Source organism: Symphalangus syndactylus, chromosome 20 (assembly GCF_028878055.3).
Source record: "Symphalangus syndactylus isolate Jambi chromosome 20, NHGRI_mSymSyn1-v2.1_pri, whole genome shotgun sequence".
NCBI classification, from domain to species: Eukaryota; Metazoa; Chordata; class Mammalia; order Primates; family Hylobatidae; genus Symphalangus; species Symphalangus syndactylus.
The window spans coordinates 19,096,036-19,122,889 of NC_072442.2; the positions used below are offsets into that span (position 1 = coordinate 19,096,036).

Sequence of the window (26,854 nt, forward strand, 5' to 3'; positions counted from 1 at the left end):
GAGAAGGTGTTCCAAATAACCTGGCTACCGCCAGCATGAGACATCCAGGGTGAGACATCCAGTCAGCAGCGTCCTAAAACACTGCTAGAAGTCGGAATCACATTGCCCCAGATCCGCAATGCCTAAGTGGGAGAGCTCCGGAAGACGCCAAGCTCTGAGGACAGCCTCAGACTTCGGTCCCCAGTTCCCTGAGTTAGTTTACCTACCCGCTCCGACCCCGGCTTCTCCGGATCTCAGGATCCTGGAAGCTGCTCCTTACCGACTCTCACACACGCCGCTGGGCTCCGGCCAACCGGAACCCGCTCACGTCACTTCCGGTCCGGTCCCTCTGCCCCCGGAGACAGCCTCCAGAAGGGATACGTTCCTCCCTCCTTTCGGCGAGCTCGGTTGATCCTCGCGGGATTTCAGTTCGGCTCTTAGTGCGGGCCCTGTGGGTGTGGCAAGAGGAAGAATGACTGCTCGCTTTGTGATTCTTGATCCGGAACTTGTCACCCAGGAACCCCGGAAGAGGTAGTTTACGCGATAGAAACGTGTTCGCTGCCCAGAAGAAAGGAAGGCGCGAGTGAGGAAAAGAGGTACCGTAGGTAGGTTGGTTGGCTCCTTACAGGCTGAAGGAAACCAGTATCATTATTCATTTTCTCTCCAGTAGGAACGTTTCTTTTCACCTCATTGCGTTACCCACCTTCTTCATTTTCTCCTTTATAAACTGTATTCCGCCCAGGGGCCGCTGAGCCCTCTGTTCCTGTTCTGCGAACCATCCTTTGGAAGAAAGGAACAGGCTGCTGGCGAGGGGAAGACTCAGAATGTCTAGTTCCCAGCAAAGCCTCCATGCAGGCAGTATCGACGCGCTCTCTCCGAAATTGATAAAATAGCGAGCAGGCCTTAGACCCTCAGCTGGGCACTTATGAATACCCCCAGCGTTTCGAGCTGTCGAGCTCTGCGTGGAAAGAAAAGGTTTCTAAGAATATAGTCGAAAATTTGGGGCCAGGCGCGGTGGCTCACGCCTGTAATCCCAGCACTTTGGGAGGCTGATGTGGGCGGATCACCTGAGGTCAGGGGTTCGAGACCATCCTGGCCAACATGGCGAAAACCCATCTATACTAAAAATACAAAAATTAGCCGGCGTGGTGGCGCGTGCCTGTAATCCCAGCTACTCGGGAGGCTGAGGCAGGAGAATCACTTGAACTCGGGAGGCGGAGGTTGCAGTGAGCCAAGATCACTCCATTGCTCTCCAGCCTGGGCGACAGAGTGAGACTTCGTCTTAGAAAAAAAGAAAAAATTTCCCCCCCTTTTCACACAAAGAGATTAACCAGAGAGGTATTAATCCTTACTAACATACCCCAGGCACCGTACTAGACTCTGGGAATATGCTATACAGGGAAAGTGAAGCAGTGGCTTAAGGGTCAGAGAAGATTTGGGAAAGGTTTGTTTGTTTTTTCAGTTGTAAACTGCAGACCCGGCGCGGTGGCTTAGCCTGTAATTCCAACACTTTGGGAGGCTGAGACAGGAGGATTGCTTGAGCCCAGGAGTTTGAGAACAGCCCGGGCCACATAGTGGGCCACATAGTGAGACCCTGTCTTAAAAAAAGATTAACGGGTGGAGCATGGTACAGAAGGAGGTAATGGGATCAAGAGCACTACTGAAATGGGTTTACTGAGGCAGGGGAATTAGAAGGCACCAAGAAGAAGATTTTATGGGATATACTTATTTTGTTCTGCTGTCATTGCCCAGAATTATTTATGAGACAAAGAATGGTTATTTGTTTTACCTCAGTCTCAGGCCCTAGGCTTATTGATACGCTTGTCGTGAGTGTACAGAAAAAGAGACAGACATGTTGTTTTGGAGGAGTTAGATGATAATCTGATGAGATTAGAACATCCTAAAGAACAAAAATATGTGTTAATTTTAGGATTTTTATGATTAGACACTCCAATGAGATATGGGACATAATAAATAAACTTGGTAACTTTTGGAACTTTCACTGTTCTGTTTTTGATCTTATTGGTGTTTTTTTTTTTGGAGACAGGGTTTTGCTTTGTTATCCAGCCTGGGGTGCAGTGGCACGATCATGGCTCACTGCAACTTCCACCTCCTGAGGTGTCCTCCCACCTTATCCCCTGAGTAGTTGGGAGTATGGGCATGTGGCACCACATCTGGCTAATTATTTAAATTTTTTGTAAAGATGAGGTCTCACTATGTTGCCCAGATTGGTTTCGAACTGGACTCAGGAGATGCTGCTGCCTCGACCTCAAGCAACTCCTTGAGGCCAGGAGTTCCAGACCAGCCTGGGCAACATAGCAAGACCAAATCCATACAAAAATAAAAAATTTTAAAAAAATCAGGAGGGTGTGGTGGCATGCACCTGTAGTCCCATCTACTTGGAAGGCTGAGGTAGGAGAATTGCTTAAGCCTAGGAGTTTGAGGCTGTAGCGAGCTATGATCATGCCACTGAACTCTAGCCTGGGTGACAGAGGGAGACCCCTTCTCTTTAAAAAAAAATAAAGAAAAAGGCAACTTCTCTGTTTGATCCTCATATTTCTCATCTTTAAAATGAGGCTAATATATCTTCCTTTTTATGTGTTCATAGCAACAATAAATGAGGTAATGGATATAAAGGATTTAGCATGTTATCCAGCACATAATAGCTTCTCTATATAGAGCAGTTCCTTCTCCAGATAGTACCTGAATCTAGTGTATGGGATATTTGGTTACTTTGCAACCTAGAAATTATTTCAGAGAATCCTGATTGTTGACATAGAGGTTACTATACCTTTTTAGAAATAATTGAATATTTATTCAGTTTGGAGTCTGGTTGTTAGATTATCAAAGAAAAGTCCTGCTGATATGTAAGCATCAAATAGAAACTTGGCCAGGCGTGGTGGCCCATGCCTGTAATCCCAGCACTTGGGGAGGCTGAGGCAGGCAGATCACTTGAGGTCAGGAGTTCGAGACCAGCCTGGCCAACATGGTGAAACCCCGTCTCTACTAAAAATACAAAACTTAGCCAGGTGTGGTGGCGGGTGCCTGTAATCCCATGTACTTGGGAGGCTGAGGCAGGAGAATTGCTTGAACCCGGAGGCAGAGGTTGCAGTGAGCTGAGATGGTGCCACTGCACTCCAGCCTGGGTGACAAAGTGAGATGCCGTCTCAAAAGAAAAAAAAGAATTCTCTCTCTTTGTCTCTTTTGGGGGGTGGGGGCTGTAAAGGCACTAGAACCATAAGTACTATGTCTGTGCAGCCCTGTCACCGTATTTAGGCACTTGAGTGGAAGAGCACTGAAACTAGGTACACTACAGCTTACCCTATGTGACCCTCCTACTCCTGGCCACTCCATATCAGTCTCCTTTAATTCCTAATGTTCATTTCCTCAGGATTATGTTTTAGTCCTTTCTTCATTCTACATATTTGTCCAAGTGGCCTCATACTCTTCCATCTCTTCAGTAACTTCAGTTATATGGTAAGGTCTCTCAAATCTGTATTTCCAGCCCAGACCTTTCTGACTTTAAACTGATATATCCTAGACCTTTCTGTCCTTTAAGCTGATATATCCTTTTTTTTCTTATTCTTTCTAGATATCTCTGAGATGTCTTTTGTTCAGAACAAAACTAATTCATTATCTTTTCCATTCAAACCTGGTATTTCACCAGAATTCTCCGTTTGTTCAAATCTAGGTGTCATTATTAACTTCTCCCTTTCTTTTATCACCAGACTTCCTGTCAGTCACTAAATCAGACAGGTGTACCTTAGACACTTTTTTTCTTTCTCATTCTCACTACTGTTATCTAAATGACCATCATCTCATCTAGACTGCCAGGAGAGGCCTGATACAGTAATGTTAAGAACAAGGGCTCGGCAGGGCGCAGTGGCTCACGCCTGTAATCCCAGCAGTTTGGGAGGTCAAAGTGGGTGGATCACCTGAGGTCAGGAGCTCGAGACTAGCCTGGCCAACATGGTGAAACCCCGTCTCTACTAAAAATACAAAAATTAGCCGGGCGTGGTGGCACGTGCCTGAAGGCCCAGCTACTTGGGAGGCTGAGGCAGGAGAAGCACTTGAACCCCAGAGGCGGAGGTTGCAGTGAACCAAGATTGCACCACTGCACTCCAGCCTGGCAATAGAGTGAGACTCCGTCTCCAAAAAAAAAGAAAAGAACAAGGGCTCGGCAGGGCACAGTGGCTCACGCCTGTAATCCCAGCACTTTGGGAGGCCAAGGCGGGTGTATCACCTGAGATCAGGAGTTTGAGACCAGCCTGGCCAACATGGTGAAACCCCGTCTCTACTAAAAATACAAACAATTAGCTCGGTGTAGTGGTGGGTGTCTGTAATCCCAGCTATTTGGGAGGCTGAGGCAGGAGAATCACTTGAACCCAGGAGGCAGAGGTTGCAGTGAGCCGAGATTGTGCCATTGCACTCCAGCATGGACGACAAGAACTAGACTCTGTCTCAAAAAGAAAAAAGAACAAGGGCTCTGGATTAAGACAACCACTTATGAGCTGGGTGAATTTAGGCAAGCTATAACTTGTGTACCTCATTTTTCTACATCTGAAAAATTGGGATCATAATTATATATAGATGCTTCTCAACTTAGGGTGGGGTTATATCCTGATAAACCCATCATAAATTGAAAGTACCATAAATTGAGAGCCAGGCACAGTGGCTCATGCCTGTAAACGCAGCTACATGGGAGGCTGAGGTGGGAGGGATCATGTGAGGCCAAGAGTTCGAGACCAGCCTGGGCAACATAATGAAACCCCTGTGTCTTAAAAGAATTTTTTTTTTTTAATTAGCAGGCTGTGGTGGTATGTGCTTGTAGTCCCAGCTACTGGGGAGGTTGAAGTGGGAGGATTACTTGAGCTCAGGAGTTCGAGGCTGCAGTGAGCTATGATCACTCCACTGTATTCCAGCCTGGACAAAAGAGTGAAACCCTGTCTCTTAGAAAAGGAAATAGAAGTTGGAAATAAATTTAATACACCTAACCTACCAAACATGGTAGTTTAGCCTAGCCTACCTTAAAGGTGCTCAGAACACTTAATTTATTAGCATACAATAGGGCAAAATCATCTAACATAAGGCCTACAAGTGTTGAATATTTCATGTGATTTGTTGAATACTGTACTGAAGGTGAAAAACGATGTTTGTATAGGTAAAGTTTCTACTGAATATGTGTTGCTTTTGAACCATTGTAAAGCCAAAAAGCTTAAGCGAAACTATAGTAAGTCCATGACCAGCTCTATTTACCTTGAAGTGCTGTTGGGCACATTAAAGAAGACAATTCCTATAGAGTGTTTAGCCAGTGTGTAGCAAAACACTTCATAAATGTTAACTATTACTACATTATAGCAGCCTCTGAAATGATCTCCCTGTATCTATTGCCAACTTCTAGTCAAGGCTCAGGTATCTTTTATAACAGGCGTCCCTGTGGCCTGTTAGGAACTGGGCCGCACAGCAGAGGTGAGCCGTGGGCAACTGAGTGAAGTTTTGTCTGTATTTGCAGCCACTCCCCATCGCTCACATTACCTCCTGAACTCCGTCTGATTAGCGACAGCATTAGATTCTCATGCGAGTGTGAACCCTGTTGTGAACTGCCCATGCGAGGGATCTATGTTGTGCACTTCTTATGAGAATCTAATGTCTGATGATCTGTCACTGCCTCCCATCTCACCCTCAATGGGACTGTCAAACACCTTTTTATAACATGTACCACTCTTGCAATTATTTGTCTTCACTACTCATCTGTGAACAGCTGACAGTGGCCCGTATTCATCACTATATCCTCAGCTTAGCAGGGTGTATGGCTGGCACGTAGATAGCCAGTAAACATTTATTGACTTAACTTCTTGGTCTGAATTTCTTCATTTTTGATATGGCAGTAATCCTCACTTCTCAGTGGATCAATACATGTCAAAGTATTGTGGAAATTTTGAGCTATAAAGACCAAGTTTTGGCCGAGCGCAGTGGCTCACGCCTGTAATCCCAACACTTTGGGAGGCTGAGGCGGGCGGATCACAAGGTCAGGAGATTGAGACCATCCTGGGTAACACGGTGAAACCCCGTCTCTACTAAAAATACCAAAAAAAAAAAAAAAATTAGCCGGGTGTGGTGGCGGGCCTGTAGTTCCAGTTACTTGGGAGGCTGAGGCAGGAGAATGGCGTGAACCCGGGAGGCGGAGACGGCAGTGAGCTGAGATCGCACCACTGCATGCTAGCCTGGGCGACAGAGCGAGACTCCATCTCAAAAAAAAAACCAAAAAACAAAAGAAACACCAAAGTTTTAAAACAGCATGAAAGAAATTCAAAATTAGGATTGGGCCATTTCAAAACCATTGCTAAAATGTAAGCTTCATTAGAGAAAGGACTTTTTCTGCTTTGTGCACTCCTGTATCCCTTAGATCCTAGAACAGGGTCAATCAGTATTTGTGGAAGGGAAGCAGTATATCATAAAACTAAAAGAATTGAAAAAGTAGAAAGTAGTCACACTTCTATTTCAGATACCCATTCCTATAGCTATGCTCTGGGCTTTGTATCTCTTTGTAATTGTTCATCTCCAAAATCAAAACCCCATACATCGCTCTAAGTCTTTCCAGTTTACTTTCATCACACCTGTTCTTCAACAGCATGTCTAGATAAATAGCATGCATCACTTTGTTGTCCATAAATCAGTCTTTGATAATATAGTTTGCTTTTTATCAGGTAGGCCAAAAGAGAAAAATGTAATAGCACAGGTTGCATGGTCTATCATGTCAAACATTCTTACCCTTATCCTAAATTCCCTTGTACCACTGTGTCTTGGGGCTTGCTCCTGGCATAATTTAAACTTGGATACATCCAACTACCATTCCAGTAGGAGGGGAGAGCAAAGGATGAGTGTGGATGGAGGTTAGTTTGTATGTTTGGAGGAAGTGATTAGTAGTTTTAGTCTTTTGGCTTCTAAGTACTACTGGAGAAAATCACAAATAGTATGTTGCCATTAAAAAGTCATCATTAATCTTAACCATGCTTTCAACATTCCTCTGCAATCCTACCATATTTTGCCACACCTTTTATTTCCGCCTTTCTCTTCTCTACTCCATTTTAACTTCTGTCTGAGCTCCTTCCCTCCGGGGGAATACCTTCCTGCCTTCAAATCCATGGACCTACCTGATTTAAAACTGAAATTGGGAAAGGTGTCCCTTTTCCTTTCCAAGACCAAATCTCTTTATAAAGGCTTTCTCTATCTTGAGCATTTACCTGCCTTTCTTCTGGTTCCATCCTATTAACATTTAAATATGCTTATCCTTTTTTCTTAGGAGAAAAAAAAAATTGCTTTTCTCTGTGTCGCCTTATATCCATTGCTTTTTCTTTTTGCTCTATCTCTTGACCCCACCTCAAACGAATTTCTGCCCCACCAAAGACAATAACCCCTTTTATGTTAAAATTAGTGGAAAGAACGTTAATATAATGCCCTTGGGGGAGGGGGGAGGGACAGCATTAGGAGATATACCTAATGCTAAATGACGAGTTAATGGGTGCAGGAAATCAACATGGCACATGGATACATATGTAACAAACCTGCACATTGTGCACATGTACCCTAAAACCTAAAGTATAATAAAAAAATATATATATATAATGCCCTAACTTTAAAGAAGAACATAAAGGAAGTTTATAAGTACTTCCAGGGCTGTCATCTATGCCATGCCAATCATGCACTGCACAATTCCAAGGGCACCACTTTACATTACAAATACAGTGCATTACAAATATAGTGGCCCCATGTTTATAAATGCTTAGATAATACTCCACTAGAAAAAGAAACTGCTGGTTGCTTGCCACATAGAAGCACTGTGAATCCAGCAGCCTCATTTGTAGACTGATATAGGTGTTTTATTGGTGACTCAAATATTATGAACAGCTTTGCCGAAGTAGCAAGATTTTCTAAAATAATAAAGGATGACATTCCTTTGTTTTATGATAGCTACACTTCTGGAAAATTCAGTATGGACAGTCTCTTACTTAGGATTTTTCAACTTTAGGATGGTGTGAAAGCGATACCCATTCAGTAGAAACTGTACTTTGAGTTTTGCATTTTGATCTTTTCCTGGCCTAGTGATAATGTGGTACAGTACACTCTTGTGATGCTGGGCAGCGGCAGCGAGCCACAGCTCCCAGTCACCCATGTGATCATGGGAATGAACAACCCATCCTCTACCGTGTACTGTGTTGTCAGATTTTTTGGATATTGTGTTTTGTGTTTTCACATTCCATCATGTCTACAAAATGTCCATCAGTGTCTCCTGTTTCTGGTGAGATGAAGAAGAGGAAGGCAATTACTCTTGAAATGAAACTCAAGATAATTGCCCAGCATGAAGGTGGCAAGCCAGTAGTGGCCATTGCACGTGAGTTAGGACTTTCGCAATCCACGATTTCAACCATCTTAAAGGATAAGAAGCGAATCAGTGATGCAGCGAAATCGTCAGCATCAGTTAAATCCACTGTCATCACAAAGAAAAGGGCTGGACCGATTGATGATATGGAAAAATTACTTGTTATGTGGATGGAAGACCAGATACAGAAGCATATACCGCTTAGCCTACTGATGATCCAGGCTAAGGCAAGAAGTCTTTTTAATATGCTAAAAGACCGTGCCAGTGATCCTACATATACACAAATGTTTAAAGCAAGTCATGGATGGTTCCAGCGCTTCAAAAGGCGTCATAATTTTCACAATGTAAAGATCACTGGTGAGGCAGCACGTGCTGGTAATGAAGGTGCCATAGCTTTTAAGGAACAGCTGCATAGGATAATCATGGCTGAAGATCTTTGCAATAAGGAGCTGATTGCACTGGAGGAAGAAAGAGGTAAAGGAGTTGAGGCAGTGGAAGAAGTTACACCCACGGCACCTAGAAAGTTCACAGCAAAGAAACTGGCAGAGGCATTTGCTGCTATCAGCAGTGGCCTACAGATGTTAGAAGAAATGGACGTCAATTACGAGAGATTCGCCACAGTTGACAGGCAGATACAGGATGCTCTTGCTTGCTACAGAGAAATATATAATGAAAAGAAGAAACAAGCTGTACAGTCAAAACTTGGTATCTTCCTGAAGAACAACACTGTGCTTGCTAAACCGTCAACTAGTGTTGATGTCCCAATGCCTTCTACCACCTATTCTCTATGTTCATCAGAAGAGAGAGAAATTGAGGACCCTATTGCATCCCCATCATCCAGCAATTAATTCTATTTCAGTGCTTCAAACATTTTTCACGACCACTGTGCTTTCAGCTGTGTACATTAATGGTGAGTACCCATACAACCATTCTGTTTTCCACTTACAGTATTCAATATATTACAGGAGATATTCAACACTATTATAAAAGAGCCTTGTGTTAGATGATTTTCGTCCAACTGTAGGCTAATGTAAGTGTTCTGAGCACATTTAAGGTAGGCTAGGCCAAGTCATGATATTCTGTAGGTGTATTAAATGCATTTTTGGCTTACGATATTTTCAATTAATTGGGTTAATTGGGATATAACCTCATGGGAAACTGAGGAGCACCTGTACATAGTAAAACTCTGCAAAAAATATTTTGTGTTCTTAAGTAAAATGATGTTGAGTTCTCATCTCAGTTATTAAGTTTTTCAGCTGCACTAATGTCCAATGGGACAACTCTTCATTTTGTAAGGTTTTTAGCATCCTTGCTCAGGCTTAGTGAATTTCAGTAGTGCACCTCACTCTAGGCCCATTAATGTGACAGTGAGGTTCTTTTGAGGGTAACTGATTTGATACCATCTCCACTGAGAACCACTACATTGTGAAAACACAGATTAGCACTGTATTCCAGGAAAGGGTTATTTTTGGTTTCTTTAAATCTTAGGCATCTTGGTAAAACGGAACATCTCCACAAGACTAAGGGAAGACTGAGGAATAGAGTTTTTGAACTTTATGCAACTTTGTTTACCGCAAGATTCAAAATGACCTAAACTGTTTCATGTGGATGCTTGAATCCTTTCTAGTACACTGGTAGTGGGCAAGAGGGTGTTGGAAACAGGGTGCAGGCATAATATCCAAGATGTGTTTTGCCTTTTTTCTGGATGACCTCATTAAATGTATAGTCAAAATGTTTCTCTGATAAGCCTATACCACTGTAAGTTGTTACTGCCGGATAGTGATAACTGTTTTCCTTTCCCTTAAGATGCCCTCCAAATCCTTGGTTATGGAATATTTGGCTCATCCCAGTGCACTCGGCTTGGCTGTTGGAGTTGCTTGTGGCATGTGCCTGGGCTGGAGCCTTCGAGTACGCTTTGGGATGCTCCCCAAAAGCAAGACGAGCAAGACACACACAGATACTGAAAGTGAAGCAAGCATCTTAGGAGAGAGTGGCGAGTACAAGATGATTCTTGTGGTTCGAAGTGATTTAAAGATGGGAAAAGGGAAAGTGGCTGCCCAGTGCTCTCATGCTGCTGTTTCAGCCTACAAGCAGATTCAAAGAAGAAATCCTGAAATGCTCAAACAATGGGAATACTGTGGCCAGCCCAAGGTGGTGGTCAAAGCTCCTGATGAAGAAACCCTGATTGCATTACTGGCCCATGCAAAAATGCTGGGACTGACTGTAAGTTTAATTCAAGATGCTGGACGTACTCAGATTGCACCAGGCTCTCAAACTGTCCTAGGGATTGGGCCAGGACCAGCAGACCTAATTGACAAAGTCACTGGTCACCTAAAACTTTACTAGGTGGACTTTGATATGACAACAACCCCTCCATCACAAGTGTTTGAAGCCTGTCAGATTCTAACAAAAGCTGAATTTCTTCATCCAACTTAAATGTTCTTGAGATGAAAATAAAACCTATTCCCATGTTCTATGGTTGGCAGTTGTCATCTTGGGCTTAAAAAAAGTACTGTTGGTTAAATGGTCTTGGTGGTTCAAGGGAGAGGCTGAAACATTTAAGATGAGAGAAACAGGTCATGATACAATTGGATTAAAATGGAGGAAACAGCATTTCCCTATATATGATTAGGTCCCTTTGTGTGTTGGTAGCCCTACCCCAAGACTATGCTGCTGTCCCCCTGGAGGTCGAGGTTCAAGGGTATTCCCACTAGAGGCAAGCTGCAGTTTGTTCCCCTGCTGTCACTTTTTGGGTGACTGATAGCCTACTTTATTAATAGATACAGCCACCCTCAATGGAGTCCCATGGTTTATAACCTGTTTAAATTTTGTCTCCAGGTTGAGTTTTATAGCATTGATACAACCTACTGTGTGCAGTGTTTCATGTTCACCTTCCCTGACCCATACTGGCCAAAGGTTAATCAGCAGTGGTTCTAAATCACAGCCTATTAAAAGGTTCTCACTTCCCCCCTTTCTTGTAGCAATGAAGCCATTGAAACTTGAGGAGTAACCTTATGGACCTTACAGATGGAAATGAGTGGGCCCAAGTAAGAATTTATGGTAACTTAGTTTGTCATCCCTGCTAGTTTTTTTTCCTAGAACTTTGACAATTAAGGGTGACTTTTTTCCTTTTTGATCTTTAGATACACTTGATACAATGCTAATAATTACTATGTTATACCAGCTACCCAGAATATGAGGCAGAGGGTCCCAACTCCCCACGCCACATAGCTTCCTGATAGTCATCTTGTTAGAAACTATTTAAAGCCTTCTTTTAGGAGGATACTGACAGTAATTTCTAAAATCAGTGTATCCCGAAGAACTGTAATGATGCCAGGGAGAATTTTGGTAATAGGCCCATTTTAAGTGGCTCCACCTCTCTATGGTTAACTGCAATATAAGCAGCATTATAGCACAATCTCAAGGTCTAAGGTCATTGGTGGAGTATTGTGGGCAGAACACTGAAGACAGCCTTGAAAGTTCTAATATTTGATTAATTTAATACACTTTGCACAGGCATATGACAGCACAGGAGAAAAACTGCAACTGTGAATGATGCCACAATAGCAACTATTTCTAAACAGAATGTTTACTGGCTCCAAAAGTGATGCAACAAAATGCAACGTTAGGACTGAGTTGAACTCAGTGCATGATTCTGGCTCAGGTAATTTCTGAGGTTTGCCTCAGATAGACTGATGGCTCCAAATTCAAAGATAGTGGCACTCCCAACAGGATGGCATGGGGTGGCTAAGTGACTGATCAGTCATGGCATATCTACTAAAAAGAATACTATGAAAATTCTGGCAATTGTGGATATATGCTTGTTTTGTAGTTCATCTGTACTTGGTATTTTGTAGAACGCATAATCTTATAGTTCTCAAAGTATACTCTGCAGAACCCATGGGGTCTCCACAGAGTCAAAAATGTTTTCAAAATACTATTTTTTTTTCTCTGTGTTGATATTTGCACTGATGATGGTGCAAAAGCAGTGGTGGGGAAAACTGATGATGGCACCTCCCACAAATCAAAGCAGGGGCACCATTGTATTCTTCACTGACCTGCACTCAAATTAAAAATTAAACACTTTCACTTAATGTCCTGGATGAAATTAAATAGGTTTTTTGTTTTTTGAGACAAGTCTCGTTCTGTCACCCAGGCTGGAGTGCAGTGATGTGATCTCGGCTCACTACAACCTTTGCCTCACAGGTTCAAGTGATTCTCAAGCCTCAGCCTCCTGCCTCCTGAGGAGTAGCAGCTAGGATCTTACAGGCGTGCACCATCACACCTGGCTGATTTTTTATTTTTAGTGGAGATGGGGTTTCACCATGTTGGTCAGGCTTGTCTCGAACTCCTGGCCTCAAGCAGTCCGCCTGCCTCAGCCTCCCAAAGTGCTGGGGTTACAGGTATGAGCCACCCACACCTGGTGGGACAGGGATTTTAAGTTTTAAAAAACTCTTCTGTGGAGCTTATGGTAGGTAATTTGCCTAAGAGAGTTGTAAAGCAGTGCAAGACTAGGCAAGGGGGTATGTGTAGCTATTGAGGATTAAGGGATAGTGAAATGAACTTTAGGAACATTCTCAGCCATAAGCAAGAGCTGGATTCACACAACCAATTTTTCAAAAAAATCAAGATACCCATAAATTGGGCACCTTTATAATTCATGATGAGAAACAGCATGTTAACTACATGTTTAAATATATTATTTTATTTCAAGTTAATATAACAGCCATGATTTGTTCATTTAAGTGAAATGCTTAGATAAAAACCTTAGGTGTCACTTGGTTAAAATATTGGGGACAGATTAAATGTAAGCCACTATAGTAGTGACTCTGGTTCTTTAGACTATTGCATGTACCTTATTAATGAACTACAGGAATGCACATTGATATAATGCACAATGTCTTCACATGTCTCAATCCTCATTCCTCTTCCTTTCATGCCTCCCTAATGCCTTGTATCCAATATAAAACACAAAAACTACTATTCTTTTGGTTTGAGTGGTATTTAATTAAAACTTCAATTCTATGTTATTTCCACAGTCCAGTAATTTATTATTTGAGTAATTTCAAATTCCACAAACAAAACTGGAGAACAGCAATATTTTGTTTGAATTTCTCTCTTCTGTACACTCAGTGATCTAAAACACCACAATATCCAACATACACAAACCTCAGGGAAGGGTTAGTAAACACACACAAGATTGGAATCATGGTGCTCTTTGCTCCTGAATGGAATGGTCCCACAGAAAAAGCACAGGATACAGCACAACATAAGGGCACCTGTTACATATGAAGTGAGCAAAACATACTAGCATTTTCTATATGCATAATGGGGAAACCTGCATAGGTTAGAGGGCCTTTTATGCTCATTTAAAAATCAGGCAAGTTGTCTGTAACATTTTTCAAATAATCTGGAAAGCACTGCAATCCAGTGTAGGATGTGCTGATTAGTGTTGTCTTTGTTGGCACTGACAGTCTTGCATGGTCATATGCCAGTATTTTTGCTTTAGCTTTTCTTTGAATAAAACAGATTTAAATGCATTTAGGCAATACGTATTTGTAAGCTGTTTACATACACTAAATTTAAGAGATTCAATATTAGAGTTTCTTTGTTTCTTTAAACACTACAGAGTGCAAATCAGGTTCTTCACAACAGATTGAATATTGAGCAGTTCTTTATAAAGAATGAGGGGGAAGAAAAAAAGCCCAAGTGAATAAAACATTGAAACTATTCCCGTTCAAAAATAAATTCTAAAATGATGTGGAATGTGAAATAAGGTTTTAACATAGGTGATCCAAGTTTATAGTTAAAAACAAAAAGGAGTCCTTCATGAAATAAAGGTTACAAGAACACGTTGCCTGTTTCCCCCATTATAAACTGAGAAGTGGGTAGAGACGATGTTTCAGTACGAAAATAGGTGACTACAGGATCAGCTTTTCATCTCACATGCTGTACCCAAAGCCAGGCTGCGGCTGTCCATACGGTGGTGCGGTATAACCATAACCAAAAGGTGCCTGGGGAGGGACGGCAACACTGGGTCCTGCTGTCAGCATCAACTGGGGCTGACCTAAAGTAGAAGAAAACAAAAAGGAGCAGGGGGCAGGGGCAAGGAGGCAGAACAAACTGTTAGCATTTAGAACACTCCAATCTCCTCCACTCTAGCAAAATAATCTCAACTTCAAATGAGTTGTATGGGGGGCACATTTGATTGCTACAATTTTGGCATAACAGTCTTACTCTAAGAAGGTTCCTACCTAAAAAGCCAACAAACAGTGCAGGGCCAAAGGCCAGAACTGCTTATGACTGAACACAATATGCCTGATACTCTGTATGCTTGACACATACCTACATGCATATTACACTTCATGACACAATAAAATCAGCACAAGAAAACTTAAGTTTTTTAAAAGACTTTTTTTTTTTTTTTTTTTTTTAAAAAAAAGAATCTGGCTCTGTTGCCTAGGCTGGAGTGCAGTTGTGCAATCTCGGCTCACTAAAACCTCTGCCTCCTGGGTTCAAGCGATTCTCGTGCCTCAGCCTCCCGAGTAGCTGGGATTACGGGTGTGCGCCACCATGTCCAGCTAATTTTTGTATTTTTAGTAGAGATGGGGTTTTGCCATGTTGGCCAGGCTGGTACTCCTGGCCACAAGTGATCAGCCCATCTTGCCCTCCCAAAGTGCTGGGATTATAGGCGTGAGCCACCATGCTTGATCTAAATGACATGTTTTTAACATAACTGAACTTTTAGAGTTACATTTAAATTTCTGATTTAAACACGTCTAAATGGCAATGAAACCAAATTCATTTATAGAAGATCCAGTACTAATTTAGAGACAGCAATTAAATTTAAAATAAGACACATTTGGGCCGGGCGCGGTGGCTCAACGCCTGTAATCCCAGAACTTTGGGAGGCCGAGGAGGGTGGATCATGAGGTCAGGAGTTCGACACCAGCCTGGCCGATATGGTGAAACCCCGTCTCTCTAAAAATACAAAAAAAAATTAGCCAGGCATGGTGGTGCGTGCTTATAATCCCAGCTACTCAGCAGGTTGAGGCAGGAGAATCACTTGAAGCCAGGAGGCAAAGGTTGCAGTGAGCCGAGATCACGCCACTGCACTCCAGTCTGGGTGACGGAGGGAGACTCTATCTTGGGGGGAAAAAAAAAGACACATTCAGACATTCTTTAGGTATGAAATACATTAGAACATATACCCTCTATCAAATACTATGTTGACACTCTTTCTTGTAAAGTTTAAATAGTTGTTGGCCATGTACAGAAAACATGACCTGTACAGAACTTGGCTTAGAGAGCGAAAACAAGTAACACCTCTCTCTACCCCTACAAAACAAGTATTCTTAACCTCCCACTACAGCGTAAACCTAGATCAAGATTTCTCCTACACAAGGGACTTCATGTCTTTGCTTTTTGTGGTTAACAACCAAAGCTGTCTTCAGCAAACAAATTATTTTTGGAAACCAGTTTTATTTATTTTATTTTTTGAGACGGAGTCTAGCTCTGTCGCCCAGGGAGTGCAGTGGTGCAATTTAGGCTCACTGCAGCCTTTGCCTCCCAGGTTCAAGCAATTCTTCTGCCTCAGCCTCCCAAGTAGCTGGGACTACAGGAGCATGCCACCATGCCCAGCTAATTTTTGTACTTTTAGTAGAGATGGGGTTTCACCATGTTGGCCAGGATGGTCTTGATCTCCTGACCTCATGATCTGCCCGCCTTGGCCTCCCAAAGTGCTGGGATTATAGGCGTGAGCCACCACACCCAGCCAACAGAAACCAGTTTTTAAAAAGTCATCCCTAATCTTGATAATGACATCTATGTGAAATTCCAACCCAATTTTCAACTACCCATGAAAACACCCTGAAGGCAAGCCAACTTCAGTAGGTAACCCCGAAGTATTACACCCATCTTTTTTTTGTTCCTACTGTGTTTCCTATCTTTCACCTTTAAGGACTTGATGTGTTTCCTATCTCAAACATGTCAAACATCTTGCTCCCATCTCTAAGAACCCACTTTATCAAAACTATCCTGTCCTCGAAGGGGAACATCACACTCTGGGGACTGTTGTGGGGTGGGGGGAGGGGGGAGGGACAGCATTAGGAGATATACCTAATGCTAAATGACGAGTTAATGGGTGCAGGAAATCAACATGGCATATGGATACATATGTAACAAACCTGCACATTGTGCACATGTACCCTAAAACCTAAAGTATAATAATAATAAAAAAAAAAACTATCCTGTCCTCTAAATTCCTAAAGTACTTTTTGTCTACAATAAAAAGGAGATAAAACCATAATAAGTGTATATATTATTATTTGTGTCAGTAGCCTTATATATAATGGATATATATATATGTGTGTGTGTGTGTGTGTATATATATATATATACACACATATATATATATTTTTTAAGGCGGAGTCTTGCTCTGTCAGCCAGGCTGGACTGCAGTGGCATGATCTCAGCTCACTGCAATCTCTGCCTCCCGGGTTCAAGCGATTCTCCTGCCTCAGCCTCCCGAGTAGCTGGGACTACAGGCATGTGCCACCACGCCCGGCTAATCTTCTGCATTTTTAGTAGAGATGGGGTTTCACTGTTAGCCAGGATGGTCTCAAGCTCCTAACCTTGTGATCCACCCGCCTCAGCCTTCCAAAGTGCTGGGATTATAGGCATGAGCCACCACACCCAGCCATAATGGTCATATTTTTATGTTCCCTCACCTGGTTCTTGTGCTTCTACCTATACTCTTCAAATTGATTGTTCAAATGAATCTGTTCACCAACTATGAAATGGAAAGGAGCAGTGATTCAGACATGTAGGTTTAAGAAGACATGAAATTGTCTTAAATATTCACTTGAGAGTTTGAAGATCCTATCTCTCTGGAAAGTTCTCAAATGGAAACTCTACCCAGTTCTCTGCCTCAGTTAGAATTTAAAATGAGGATGTATTCTTTATGTAAAGCATACTAAAGACAGCCTTGGCATATTCTCTCACCTTTTGCTCTTTTGAAAATGGAATTCATCAATATTTCTTTTTCAGTAATTTATGAGCAGGTAATGCGTGAGGGACCAGATGATAGGAAAGATTTGTGTTATGATTTTAAATGACTGTTTTTGAGTTTTCTTGTATTTAAGATTAGTGAATAATACCAACACCTGCTGTATGACTTCTCAGAAAAAAAAATCAGACAGTAGAGAGCAGTATTTCTTAGAAAGCCTTTTGCACTTTAGAAGCTTGTTGTATTCTATTTTGAGGCACAGTCTCTAAATAATTAAATACTTGTCTAATGAATTTTTTGAGGTTACAGAGAGAGATTACCATAAACAATGGGTTGTGTCTCTGTAGCTTGTTCTTCTTCTTTTCTCAGTGATTCTGAAGCATCTAATTTATCCACCTGGAGAAAAACACATCGTGTTAATTAGCACCCCAAAAGTATTATAAACCTAGGTTTATGGCAGAAAGTGGAAAAGCCTTAGTATGTTAAATTCTGTCAAAATAAAACGGACTAGAAAGAACATTCTCAGGCCCCCTCAAATTCAATGGCAATGTTCATACTTCAGTCTAGGTGGTTTTCAGCACTGTCATTATAAACCCTCAGGAAGGAGGGATTTATAAATGCCATAAAAGCTCACACCAGACTAAAACTGGGCATGCTAGGATGCAGCCTGAGGGAGGGAGAAAACGAGAAGGAACCACTTTCCAAATGAAGTTTAAAACTGATCAGAGGTAATAATGAACTCAGTCTGGCAATACTTCCCTCCCCAAAGGAAATGGTATTCAAAAAGTGAAATGAGCCTAGTGACTGGACAGGTATTTGAGCAGAATAAGCTATTCTTTTGCCAGTTGTGTATAGCTTCTGATGATATTGGTTACAGCTGCAGACTGAAGTTTAGGATTCAAGTGGCTCCATATTCAATCTTTTTGTATAAAGAAAGGCTGCATGTTTTAATACTGGGTGGGCTCTGTTATCTAAGAAGTAATCAGGAAAGCCTGATTTTGTCCCAAAAATGTTTGCTTTTAATTAAGCCAAAAGTAAATGGCTACTATATGCTAGCTACTCTTCAAAGTGGATAGTATCAGACAGAAGTAATTCTGTAGAGCAGTCCAAATGTATTAGTGAAAGAAAGGAATTAGAATGCCTGGATCCTTCTACTAACTAGTTGTGTGACCTTGGCAAACCATTGCACTGGCCCTCAAATTTCCTTCTCTATATAATGAGAAGATTGAACAAAATGATCTGCAGTTTCTTCTAGGGCTAACATGATTTGATTCTGTAATTCTGTAATGAATTAGAGAGAAGTGACATTACAACCCTGGAACTAAAGAATCTCCTTCACTATACAAATTCCATTGCGCCTTTTATACTGTATTTGTCTTTCAATATTTAAAAGCTGGTCTCTCAACCAAAGCCTTATACTTGGTCTATCATTATACCTAAGTAAAACTGAATTTCAAATCTCAATGTTATCTATTACTGGTGGTTTTCAATGTCATAAATGTGCTGGATGAGACAGGGGGGCCAAAGTGCAGGGGGAAACACTTGATGAATGTTCACTGCATGTTCTTCAAAAAGGCAAATTGTGAAAAATCACTCCAAAAAAAAAAAAAATTGTAGACTTCAGTGGAAAAATTTGTAAAAACCAGGTCCTAAAAAGATTAAGGCAGCACCTCATTTCTATTTGAAACTATTAAAAAAGTATCTTTCGGTCTTCACATAGGCCATTAAGGTTAGGGCACTGTTTTATATTTAATTGTTTCATATTAAATACCATAAATATGAGTCTAATCCACCTTAATTTGTTAGGGAACTGAAAGTTTGAGAAAAGTAAGCCTAAGTAGGCTCCTTCAGATGAAATGTGGTTTTTCTAGCCTAGGAAGATGGATTAGTTTACTTTTATACACTATTATCCTATTTTATAGTCTAAATGATGTGTTACAAATTACCCTAATATCAAATTAAAGACTATTATGTAGTATAAGTACCATATGAAATGTCCATTTTTTGGCATCCACACTTAGAACAAAAATTATTAGTTATAGAACTTAAAGCACAGCTCTGTGCCATCAAGGGTCAGATGGGGTTTTGCTAACTAACCAGTATTCAAGAATGAGCTACATAAGTTATAAAGAAAAATACATGGATGCCTGTACATTAGTAACTTCTAAGAAAAAAGAAGAAAAATGAAACAAGCAAAAAGCCACCACTGCATAATACATTTCCGGACTTTCAAGGAAAAGAATCTGAAGTGAACATGTGTTTAAAAGTTAAGGTCTGAATCAGATGTTGAACACAGAAGTCCTATTAGAGAAACACATGGAAGACTTAGAAGAGCTGGCAATATCACAATGCCCTGGCATACACATAGGAAGTTTGGGCATAGGGGGAAGAATTCTGAAGGAATAGCATCAAGCTAAGCAAAAAATTTTGATTCTTCTATAAAATGGGACAGCCTCTGGCACAGGGACTTTCAATTTTTGTTTCCACTGATCCAATTTAGATTGCTCAAAAAAAAAAAAAGCAGAGAAGGCTTTTAAGAACACAAGCTTTTGTTAAGAGCTGTAACAAAAGTTTCTGATCCTTGGATTTAAAAAGAAAAATTACAGGTAAGCATGTCAATGAATTCAGTTCCATCTGTACTACTGAAAATTCACTAAAATGTAAAAGGCTTTTCCACAAAGACTGCAATATGCTGCAGAGGAAAAGTAACATGCAGTCAGTTATTTTGGTGTATGTGTGCATGAAAAAAAGGCAAAAGTACTGAAGCAAGAAGTGAGATCTGAAGATGACTTGCTATACAGGCTCTCAAGAAACACACACAGCCCACAGCAATGCTATAAGAGTTTCAAAAATAGTATGATGTAATTGCAATGACTGTTGTACATGCTTCATTTAAAACAATGCATAACACTGCAGTTCAATTACCTGTTTTTCACACACACGCTTTCTAACTGCCTTGCTTACTAGCTGCTGAAGGGTCTCACACACAATGCATTTTACTCAGGTTTGCCCTAAGTTCCAGTGGTGACTCCAGTTTGGTTCAATATAATCCCAAGGCATTGTCCCCCACCCAAATTCTTTTAAATTTGTTTCAACTCTCCTTTACCTTCCCACCCTTTTCTAACCACAATTTGATAACAGACGTAAGTTTGTTCCATTTATATTGGGATGGAGACAAGCCAATGAAGGGGAAGCAGCAACCAAAAGGTGCCTGAATTTGACATCCTTGGACAAGCCAACTGATAAATAGGAGAGCAAATTTTAGGTAGCTTCAGAGGTACGCCTTATTACAGAAAGTAGAAGTTAATACTTTGTTAAAAATAATTCATGTTGCTTAGCAACAATTATAGCAAGCTTGGCTCTCGTGATTAAAAAGGTTTTGATTCCTCTTAAAAATGGACTAGCACCATTAGAACTGGACACCTGGAGAAACATGAGGAAAGTCTCTTCGGAAGCAGCTAGTATCTCTTGTATCTACTTTCAGCAAAAAATTAGTAAGAATCAAGAGATCAGAAACTGGATCACAGTCCTTCAATACAAAAAAAAAAAAAACCCCAAAAAGCCTTTTAGGGCATGTATATATACATATATAAATTCAACAACTGTCAGGCAAGCTCACAAAGTAAAACCAGAGGCTGTTTTAATTTACTTCAAGTATTATGATAGTCCTATTATGGTCCAGATACCCTGACAGGGAAGAGAAATTTCCTGTTACTTTGAAATTAATATGGAAACTCACCATACTCAGTTTTTCATAATATATTTAAGAGAGACTGTGAACCAACTACTGATTAGCCTCCTGCCCTTCCTAAAGCCTATTAGCCGATTAGTAGCAAACATCTACTAATGTCCTACAGCTCTATTAAAGTTATGTTTCAAGGGACTTGCAGAGGCTTTAGTGAAAATTTATTGGGGGGAAAAAGCAGCAGCAGCAGTGTAGAAAAGGAAGGAAAAAAATCATGCAAATTCCTTAGACTTAGTCCTCCAGACTTAAAGATGGAAAAGAATCAACTTTCACCTTTTCCTTTATTGCATCAACCTGCAAAGGAATTCAGAAGGTGCAGCTTAGAAAAAAAATCAAATTCCATATTGAGCATAAAAAGGTAGAATCAGCAACAAAGGTTTAGGGAAGAAACATCTAACCACTAAAAAGGTATGAGAGAAGTGAAAATAAAGGGCATACTGGAAGCAAAATTTAGAATTTTCTGTAACTTCAAAGCTTACTGCAGAAGAATTTATGCTACAGTATGAAAGAAAGCAGCTTAATCGCTAGTAAAATTCACAGCACTTAGGTTAACAGCAGCTTAGAGACAGGTCTCACAAGTTGGCATTATGTTTAAGAAGCTATTCTCATCTATGGCTAAGATAAGGCAACATGTTTTTTCTCTTACATTGAATACAGAAAATGTTAATTCTTTAAAAACTTTAAACAGACACAATGGTATCTAATTAAATGGTATCCTGAGGAAAAATTCAGTATGGTAGGGGTTGTTGGTAGCACTTCTTCACCGCCCCCTCCAAACCCCCCAACTCAGACAGGCTGAAGGAATCAGACGTGAGACTCTGATTTTGTAATCATGCTTTTTGCTTTGACGAAAAGGATCCTCCAAAACCATTTAAAAATGTTCTACAGAGAGAAAGCTAGTAACTGCTGAAGATAGGGTAAGCAAATTCGTACATCAAAAAGGGACACTAAGATGAATAGTGAATGTTATAAGGCGATTAGACCCCCAGCTTGTTTTTTTTCCCGTGTTCACCTCTTATGATATTTTTAAATCAGGGGTTAAACTATCAAAGAAATTGTGAAGATTAAAAGGATGTTAAGAATATACATGCAGCTTCCCCAGGGGAAACAGGCATAGACATCATTAAAGTCAGGAACCAACCAAATAAAAGGGAATCTACAATACTAGTTATGAATATTTGAGTTACAAGAACTGATTTTGAGAAAAATACTATTTTGAAATAAAATTTATCGAAGTTTTTTAAATAAAAAAATATAGATTATTTTCACCCTCATAAATACACTGAGGGTAAACAGCTACATTTGAGTTCCCCTTCCAATCAGTGTCATTTGTCAGCTATTAAAAAAAAATTTCAAAAGAACAGGAATATTTTATGATCAACTAAATGACTTACTTCTACTAAAGAAAAAAACATTTAAAAAAATTAATGTGCATGTAGAATTTTACATGCAAGAAAACTAGTTCTGAATACACTTAGATAGTCATTACCTTTGTCAAGTATTCCTTCATGACCTGGATGAAATAGGGCATGGCAAAATCCATGATATTGTGCCTCCATGCAGTTTCTAGGACGACATCTGGCCTTAAAAGATCGTAACAGGTAAACAGACAAGCTCCAAAGCACTCTCTTTTTTCTTCCTGCAAAAACCACTGCAGGAGTTCTTCAGCCAACTCAGTATCTTTAGATTCAGAAGCATACTGCATTGCATCCTATTCAAGGAAATAGTGAAAGTCAAAAACATTAGACCCCACATACTAAACTAGTAAACCAAGAAAAACAATGGAAACTTTCCAATATAAATCTGGTTTTGCAAGGGGAAAAAAGCCTCCTAGTTGTATCATTTAAATTAAAATTTTCAAAGAACAGATAAGCTAAAGGCTTTTTTTTCCCCAGACAAGTTTGACCTTAACATAAGAGAGCCCCTAGAATCAAGAAGTCCATTAACTTAAATTGCCTTAAAGTCAGCTCTCATATTCACGAAACCAATACTTTTATTTCTAGATTATAATCACTTGTAACACCATTTTAGGCCTGGTTTAAAACAGCCCCCGCCCCGCAACTTTATCAACCTTGTAAAGGCTGTCTTTCTTGCACAGCTCTACACTCTGTTTCCAGCGATTGTTGCCTTTGAAGAGATAAGCAGCAATTCTCCTGAACTCAATGAGTTCATGTTTTTCCAAACGCTGAGCAAGCGAGATATTGTCAAAGTTGTCATAAGCATCTATTGATGTCCGCAGAGCCTTAAAAAAAAAAAGCCATCCAAATGCCAGATCAGTATTTTGTTTAACATTATATTCCGTTCTCGATCAATGAGCCCCTTAGATGGTAACATGTAATATGACACCTAGATTCAAGCATCAAAAGGTATGGTTTTCATTTTACCTAAAGATACCATTTTCTCCAAGATTTTCAGTATCAAGGACTAACATATGGCTATGAAATGGACAATATTTCTAATTTGGAAGGCAAGATTTTTTTTTTTTTTTTTTGAGATGGAGTCTCCCTCTGTTGCCCAGGCTGGAGTGCAGTGGTGATGCAATCTGGGCTCACTGCAACCTGCCTCTAGAGTTCAAGCGATTCTCCTGCCTCAGCCTCCCGAGTAGCTGGGACTACAGGCATGTGCCACCACACCCGGCTAATTTTTTTTGTATTTTAGTAGAGACGGGGTTTCATTGTGTTAGCCAGGATGGTCTCGATCTCCTGACCTCATGATCCGCCCGCCTCGGCCTCCCAAAGTGCTGGGATTACAGGCGTGAGCCACCGCGCCCAGCATGGAGGGCAAGATTCTGTGCTCTAGAGAAACTTCTGATAAAACTCAGCATGGCAGCAGTACAGATCTGCATGCGCTGAGCCTCAAAGAAAATCAAGAAAGAAAAAAAGGCAAGTAGCTGAAGCTTAACTCTACTTCACTTTTGCTTATGTGAAATCCTTCATAAGAGAAAGTTTATACAAATACTAATAAAACAGTAGGCAAGAAAAATGGTGAATAAATATAGTTACTACCAAATAAATTTTATGAACTAGTTAAGTGGTCAAAGACATTTTTGACTCTACCTACAATCTAGATGTTAGAGATAATCATATCATTTTTTCAAAAGCAGTATCTTATACAAGATCTGAGCAAAATTCTGAAAACTTGGCACTTAATTAGAAGTAAGATTTATCAATCCTGAAATCTTACTAAATTTAAATCCTAGGTATGCAAGCACCTACTGTTTACACTCCTAAAGGATAATGGCTTTATAAAAAAATGGGAAAACGTAACTTTATGAGTCTTGAGATTATGTGCAAGAATCAAAAGGTTTTACCTGATAATCTTCTTCTGTAATAAAAAGGTTGTTCAGTGATTCATTCACAGATTTGTTGTTATGGTTCTGAACTGAACGCAAATATGGTTTCACCAGTGGTAGCTGTTTAACCTTTAAAATAAAGAGTTTGTTACAAATATAGCACATTATTGAAGTCCCAGGGACAAAAGTTACCGAAGTATGTCCTAATTCCTTGCTATGAAGCTTTGGTTTAAAATTATTACTTTACCTTGCTGAAATAATTGACTGCACGAGTGTGATCCAACCGTGGAGACAGCACCATCAGCAAATCATTTAACAACAGAGGCTTGAATTCTAAGTAGAACTGTATTGCTCTGTAGTATAGTTCCACATTGGCAACCTACGATGGGAAAATCCATACATAAGTCAGTTACTTCCTAATGAGCTTTCTCCTTCTGAATCCTTTATCTTCTGAAGAAAGTACACACCTTGGTAATGATATCTTTGAATTGCCCTTCTTTCCAGGCATCAGTTGGATGATTCATCATGGTAATTATGGCATTATCATATTCTTCATACTTGTCATACAAAAACACCAGTTCTGCCCAAAGATGAGCTTGTTCTGCAGCTCTTAGCACCTGCACAAGAAAGACTTAATTGCTTTAGATATGAGTCTAGCTAACAGCCTTAAAAAGAATAAGATATTTTGAAGTATTAGTTTTAACTACACAATTGCTTCACTGTGTTACAATGACTGGTTACCTTGGGAATATTCACTCTAGACCAGAACAGCTCCAGGTGCTCCCTCATTTTCTGAGGCTTAAATTTAGAGTATAGAATAGCTAATTCGGTAAACATTCCCATGTGAGCTCGCTCAAGTCCCAGTGCTGCTTCCAACATGGTAATCAGCTCTTCAAAATAGCCACGATCCTGAACAAGAGAAATGTGCAGTTAAAGATAAGCATATCTATGGTAAAAGATCTCAGGTCATATAAAAGTCTCGTTAATACCTGATAGTAGTTGATAAGTTCTTCTAATTCATCTGCGTGTACAACGATATGAAGTCCACACATCTGAGCAAGACGGAATTCTTTCCCATCTACACAGGCGAAGCAGACCTAGAATAAACATTTCCTTTCTGTGAACTCAAATGTAAACATGGCTAGTTATTTAAACTAATGTTTAAAGAGCATTTAATTCTTCACTCAAACTTGGGTTTAGATTACCTCTTTCCATGTTCGAGTACTGTTAGCTTTCCTAGCCCCATCAACAGCTGCCTGATATTCACCCAGGTGAACCAGGGTAGATGCCAAACGTCCAAAATTGGAAACATTATTGTACAACAACTTAGCAGCATCATACATTTTTTCATCATAACAACGGTCACCAACCTGGAAAAAAAAAGGTAACCCACATTCAGCAAGATATTAGTGTGAGCTTAATCCTCTTTTCAAATTCGTATCTTTACACTGAGAAATAATTTGTTTTCCTATAGATTTTTCAATTCTTCAGTTATGATGTTTTGATCCTACCAAGCTAATCAAGTAGCCCAACTAGTTTTTCTTAAATCTGAAAAGGAAACCCACTTGTTGGATATGAGCATTATTTGGTCCATTGATAAATTCTTCTAACTCTGCAAGGCGGTTTGTTTTAGCCAGCGCGAATATCAGTTCTGTCTCCACGTAGGACTCTCGAGCCTTCTTACGGGCCATCTGCAAGTACTTCACCAGTTCTTCCCAGTTTCCTAAGTATAGAAAAAGAAAAAATATATACAAACACTAACATCCTAGTTTATCTTTCACCTAAGTAAATGAAAATTGCATTCATTTCCTTTTCAAGGAAACATGGATAATGACAAATGTAAACCATGGAATATTTCACTTCTGTATTATCACGGACCAAATGAATAGATGAATTCTCTTTTTCCTTAAAGTTTTAAGATTAGAGCACTATCAGGATTTTATGAGACTTCAAAAACAGAAAATTCATCTTCCCCACTTGTAAGTTTTGTGAACTTACAAATTCACGAAATACAGCCTCTTTTTATCCGGACTAAGATGGAGCACTAAAAGAAACCATGCAGTATCTAACTCTTCTACAATTCAGAACAGACAGATATCTTAATGCTCAGCTTAATCATTTTATGAGGTCTCAATACATAAGGTAAGAAGTCATACCACTAGTATTGGCAGCCTGAACAACTTCCATGTAGGAGGAAGGATCATCTGCTTTGATGTAAGAATCAATGGCTTCTTTCACCATTCCTTTCTGCAACTGGGCTTTTGCAAGTTGACTCCAGACCGCAGGTTCATTGCAACGTTCAGCAAACTCATATGCCCGATCCAAGTTTCCAATATGCTCAATTAAGACCTAAGTACCCAAGTTTGAAATTAGGGTTAGAGTAAAATCAATCCTACCCAAAGCAATTACATTTAAGCTGTTAGTATTTTATTGCTCTTCTATTGCTGTAGC

General features: G+C 40.2%; 3 protein-coding genes across 11 annotated transcripts in view; 1 reads left to right on the forward strand and 2 right to left on the reverse strand.

Annotated features, from left to right (window-relative positions):
- The window catches only part of VMP1 (vacuole membrane protein 1), a 139,617-nt gene extending 139,194 nt beyond the window's left edge, over positions 1-423 (reverse strand). For 2 of the 4 annotated variants that reach the window (XM_055257861.2, XM_055257862.2), the window contains exon 1: positions 207-353. The gene's annotated coding sequence lies outside the window, so the exon portion shown is untranslated. Of the gene's footprint in view, positions 1-206 lie in introns of all 4 variants that reach the window. The other 2 variants (XM_055257860.2, XM_055257859.2) reach the window with 2 other exon arrangements.
- On the forward strand, positions 411-10,833 carry PTRH2 (peptidyl-tRNA hydrolase 2). Of its 4 annotated transcripts, XM_063628544.1 has the most exons (3): positions 424-584; positions 8,264-9,269; positions 10,166-10,833. In XM_063628544.1, exons 2-3 carry the CDS (start codon positions 9,267-9,269, stop codon positions 10,703-10,705), a joined length of 543 nt encoding a protein of 180 aa, XP_063484614.1. In that variant the 5' UTR covers positions 424-584; positions 8,264-9,266; the 3' UTR covers positions 10,706-10,833. The 4 variants fall into 4 exon arrangements, with proteins under 4 accessions (XP_063484613.1, XP_063484614.1, XP_055113841.1 ...); XM_063628543.1 differs by lacking the exon at positions 10,166-10,833 and having other exon boundaries at positions 411-584; positions 8,264-9,268; XM_055257866.2 differs by lacking the exon at positions 8,264-9,269.
- Positions 10,834-13,345: 2,512 nt separating this feature from the next.
- The window catches only part of CLTC (clathrin heavy chain), a 77,266-nt gene continuing 63,757 nt past the window's right edge, over positions 13,346-26,854 (reverse strand). For 2 of the 3 annotated variants that reach the window (XM_055257858.2, XM_055257857.2), the window contains exons 21-32: positions 26,560-26,752; positions 25,969-26,126; positions 25,609-25,773; positions 25,393-25,500; positions 25,145-25,312; positions 24,871-25,020; positions 24,651-24,782; positions 24,422-24,532; positions 23,183-23,353; positions 22,601-22,822; positions 17,687-17,762; positions 13,346-14,426 (exon numbers count right to left, since the gene is read on the reverse strand). In XM_055257858.2, the coding sequence (XP_055113833.1) occupies positions 14,302-14,426; positions 17,687-17,762; positions 22,601-22,822; positions 23,183-23,353; positions 24,422-24,532; positions 24,651-24,782; positions 24,871-25,020; positions 25,145-25,312; positions 25,393-25,500; positions 25,609-25,773; positions 25,969-26,126; positions 26,560-26,752 (1,779 nt within the window). In that variant the 3' untranslated portion in view covers positions 13,346-14,301. Of the gene's footprint in view, positions 14,427-17,686; positions 17,763-21,384; positions 21,406-22,600; positions 22,823-23,182; positions 23,354-24,421; positions 24,533-24,650; positions 24,783-24,870; positions 25,021-25,144; positions 25,313-25,392; positions 25,501-25,608; positions 25,774-25,968; positions 26,127-26,559; positions 26,753-26,854 lie in introns of all 3 variants that reach the window. The other variant, XM_055257856.2, reaches the window with a different exon arrangement.

Coding starts and splice junctions, on each gene's coding strand:
- PTRH2 (XM_063628543.1), top strand. CDS start 8,284: ATGAAGAAGAGGAAGGCAATTACTCTTGAAATGAAACTCAAGATAATT.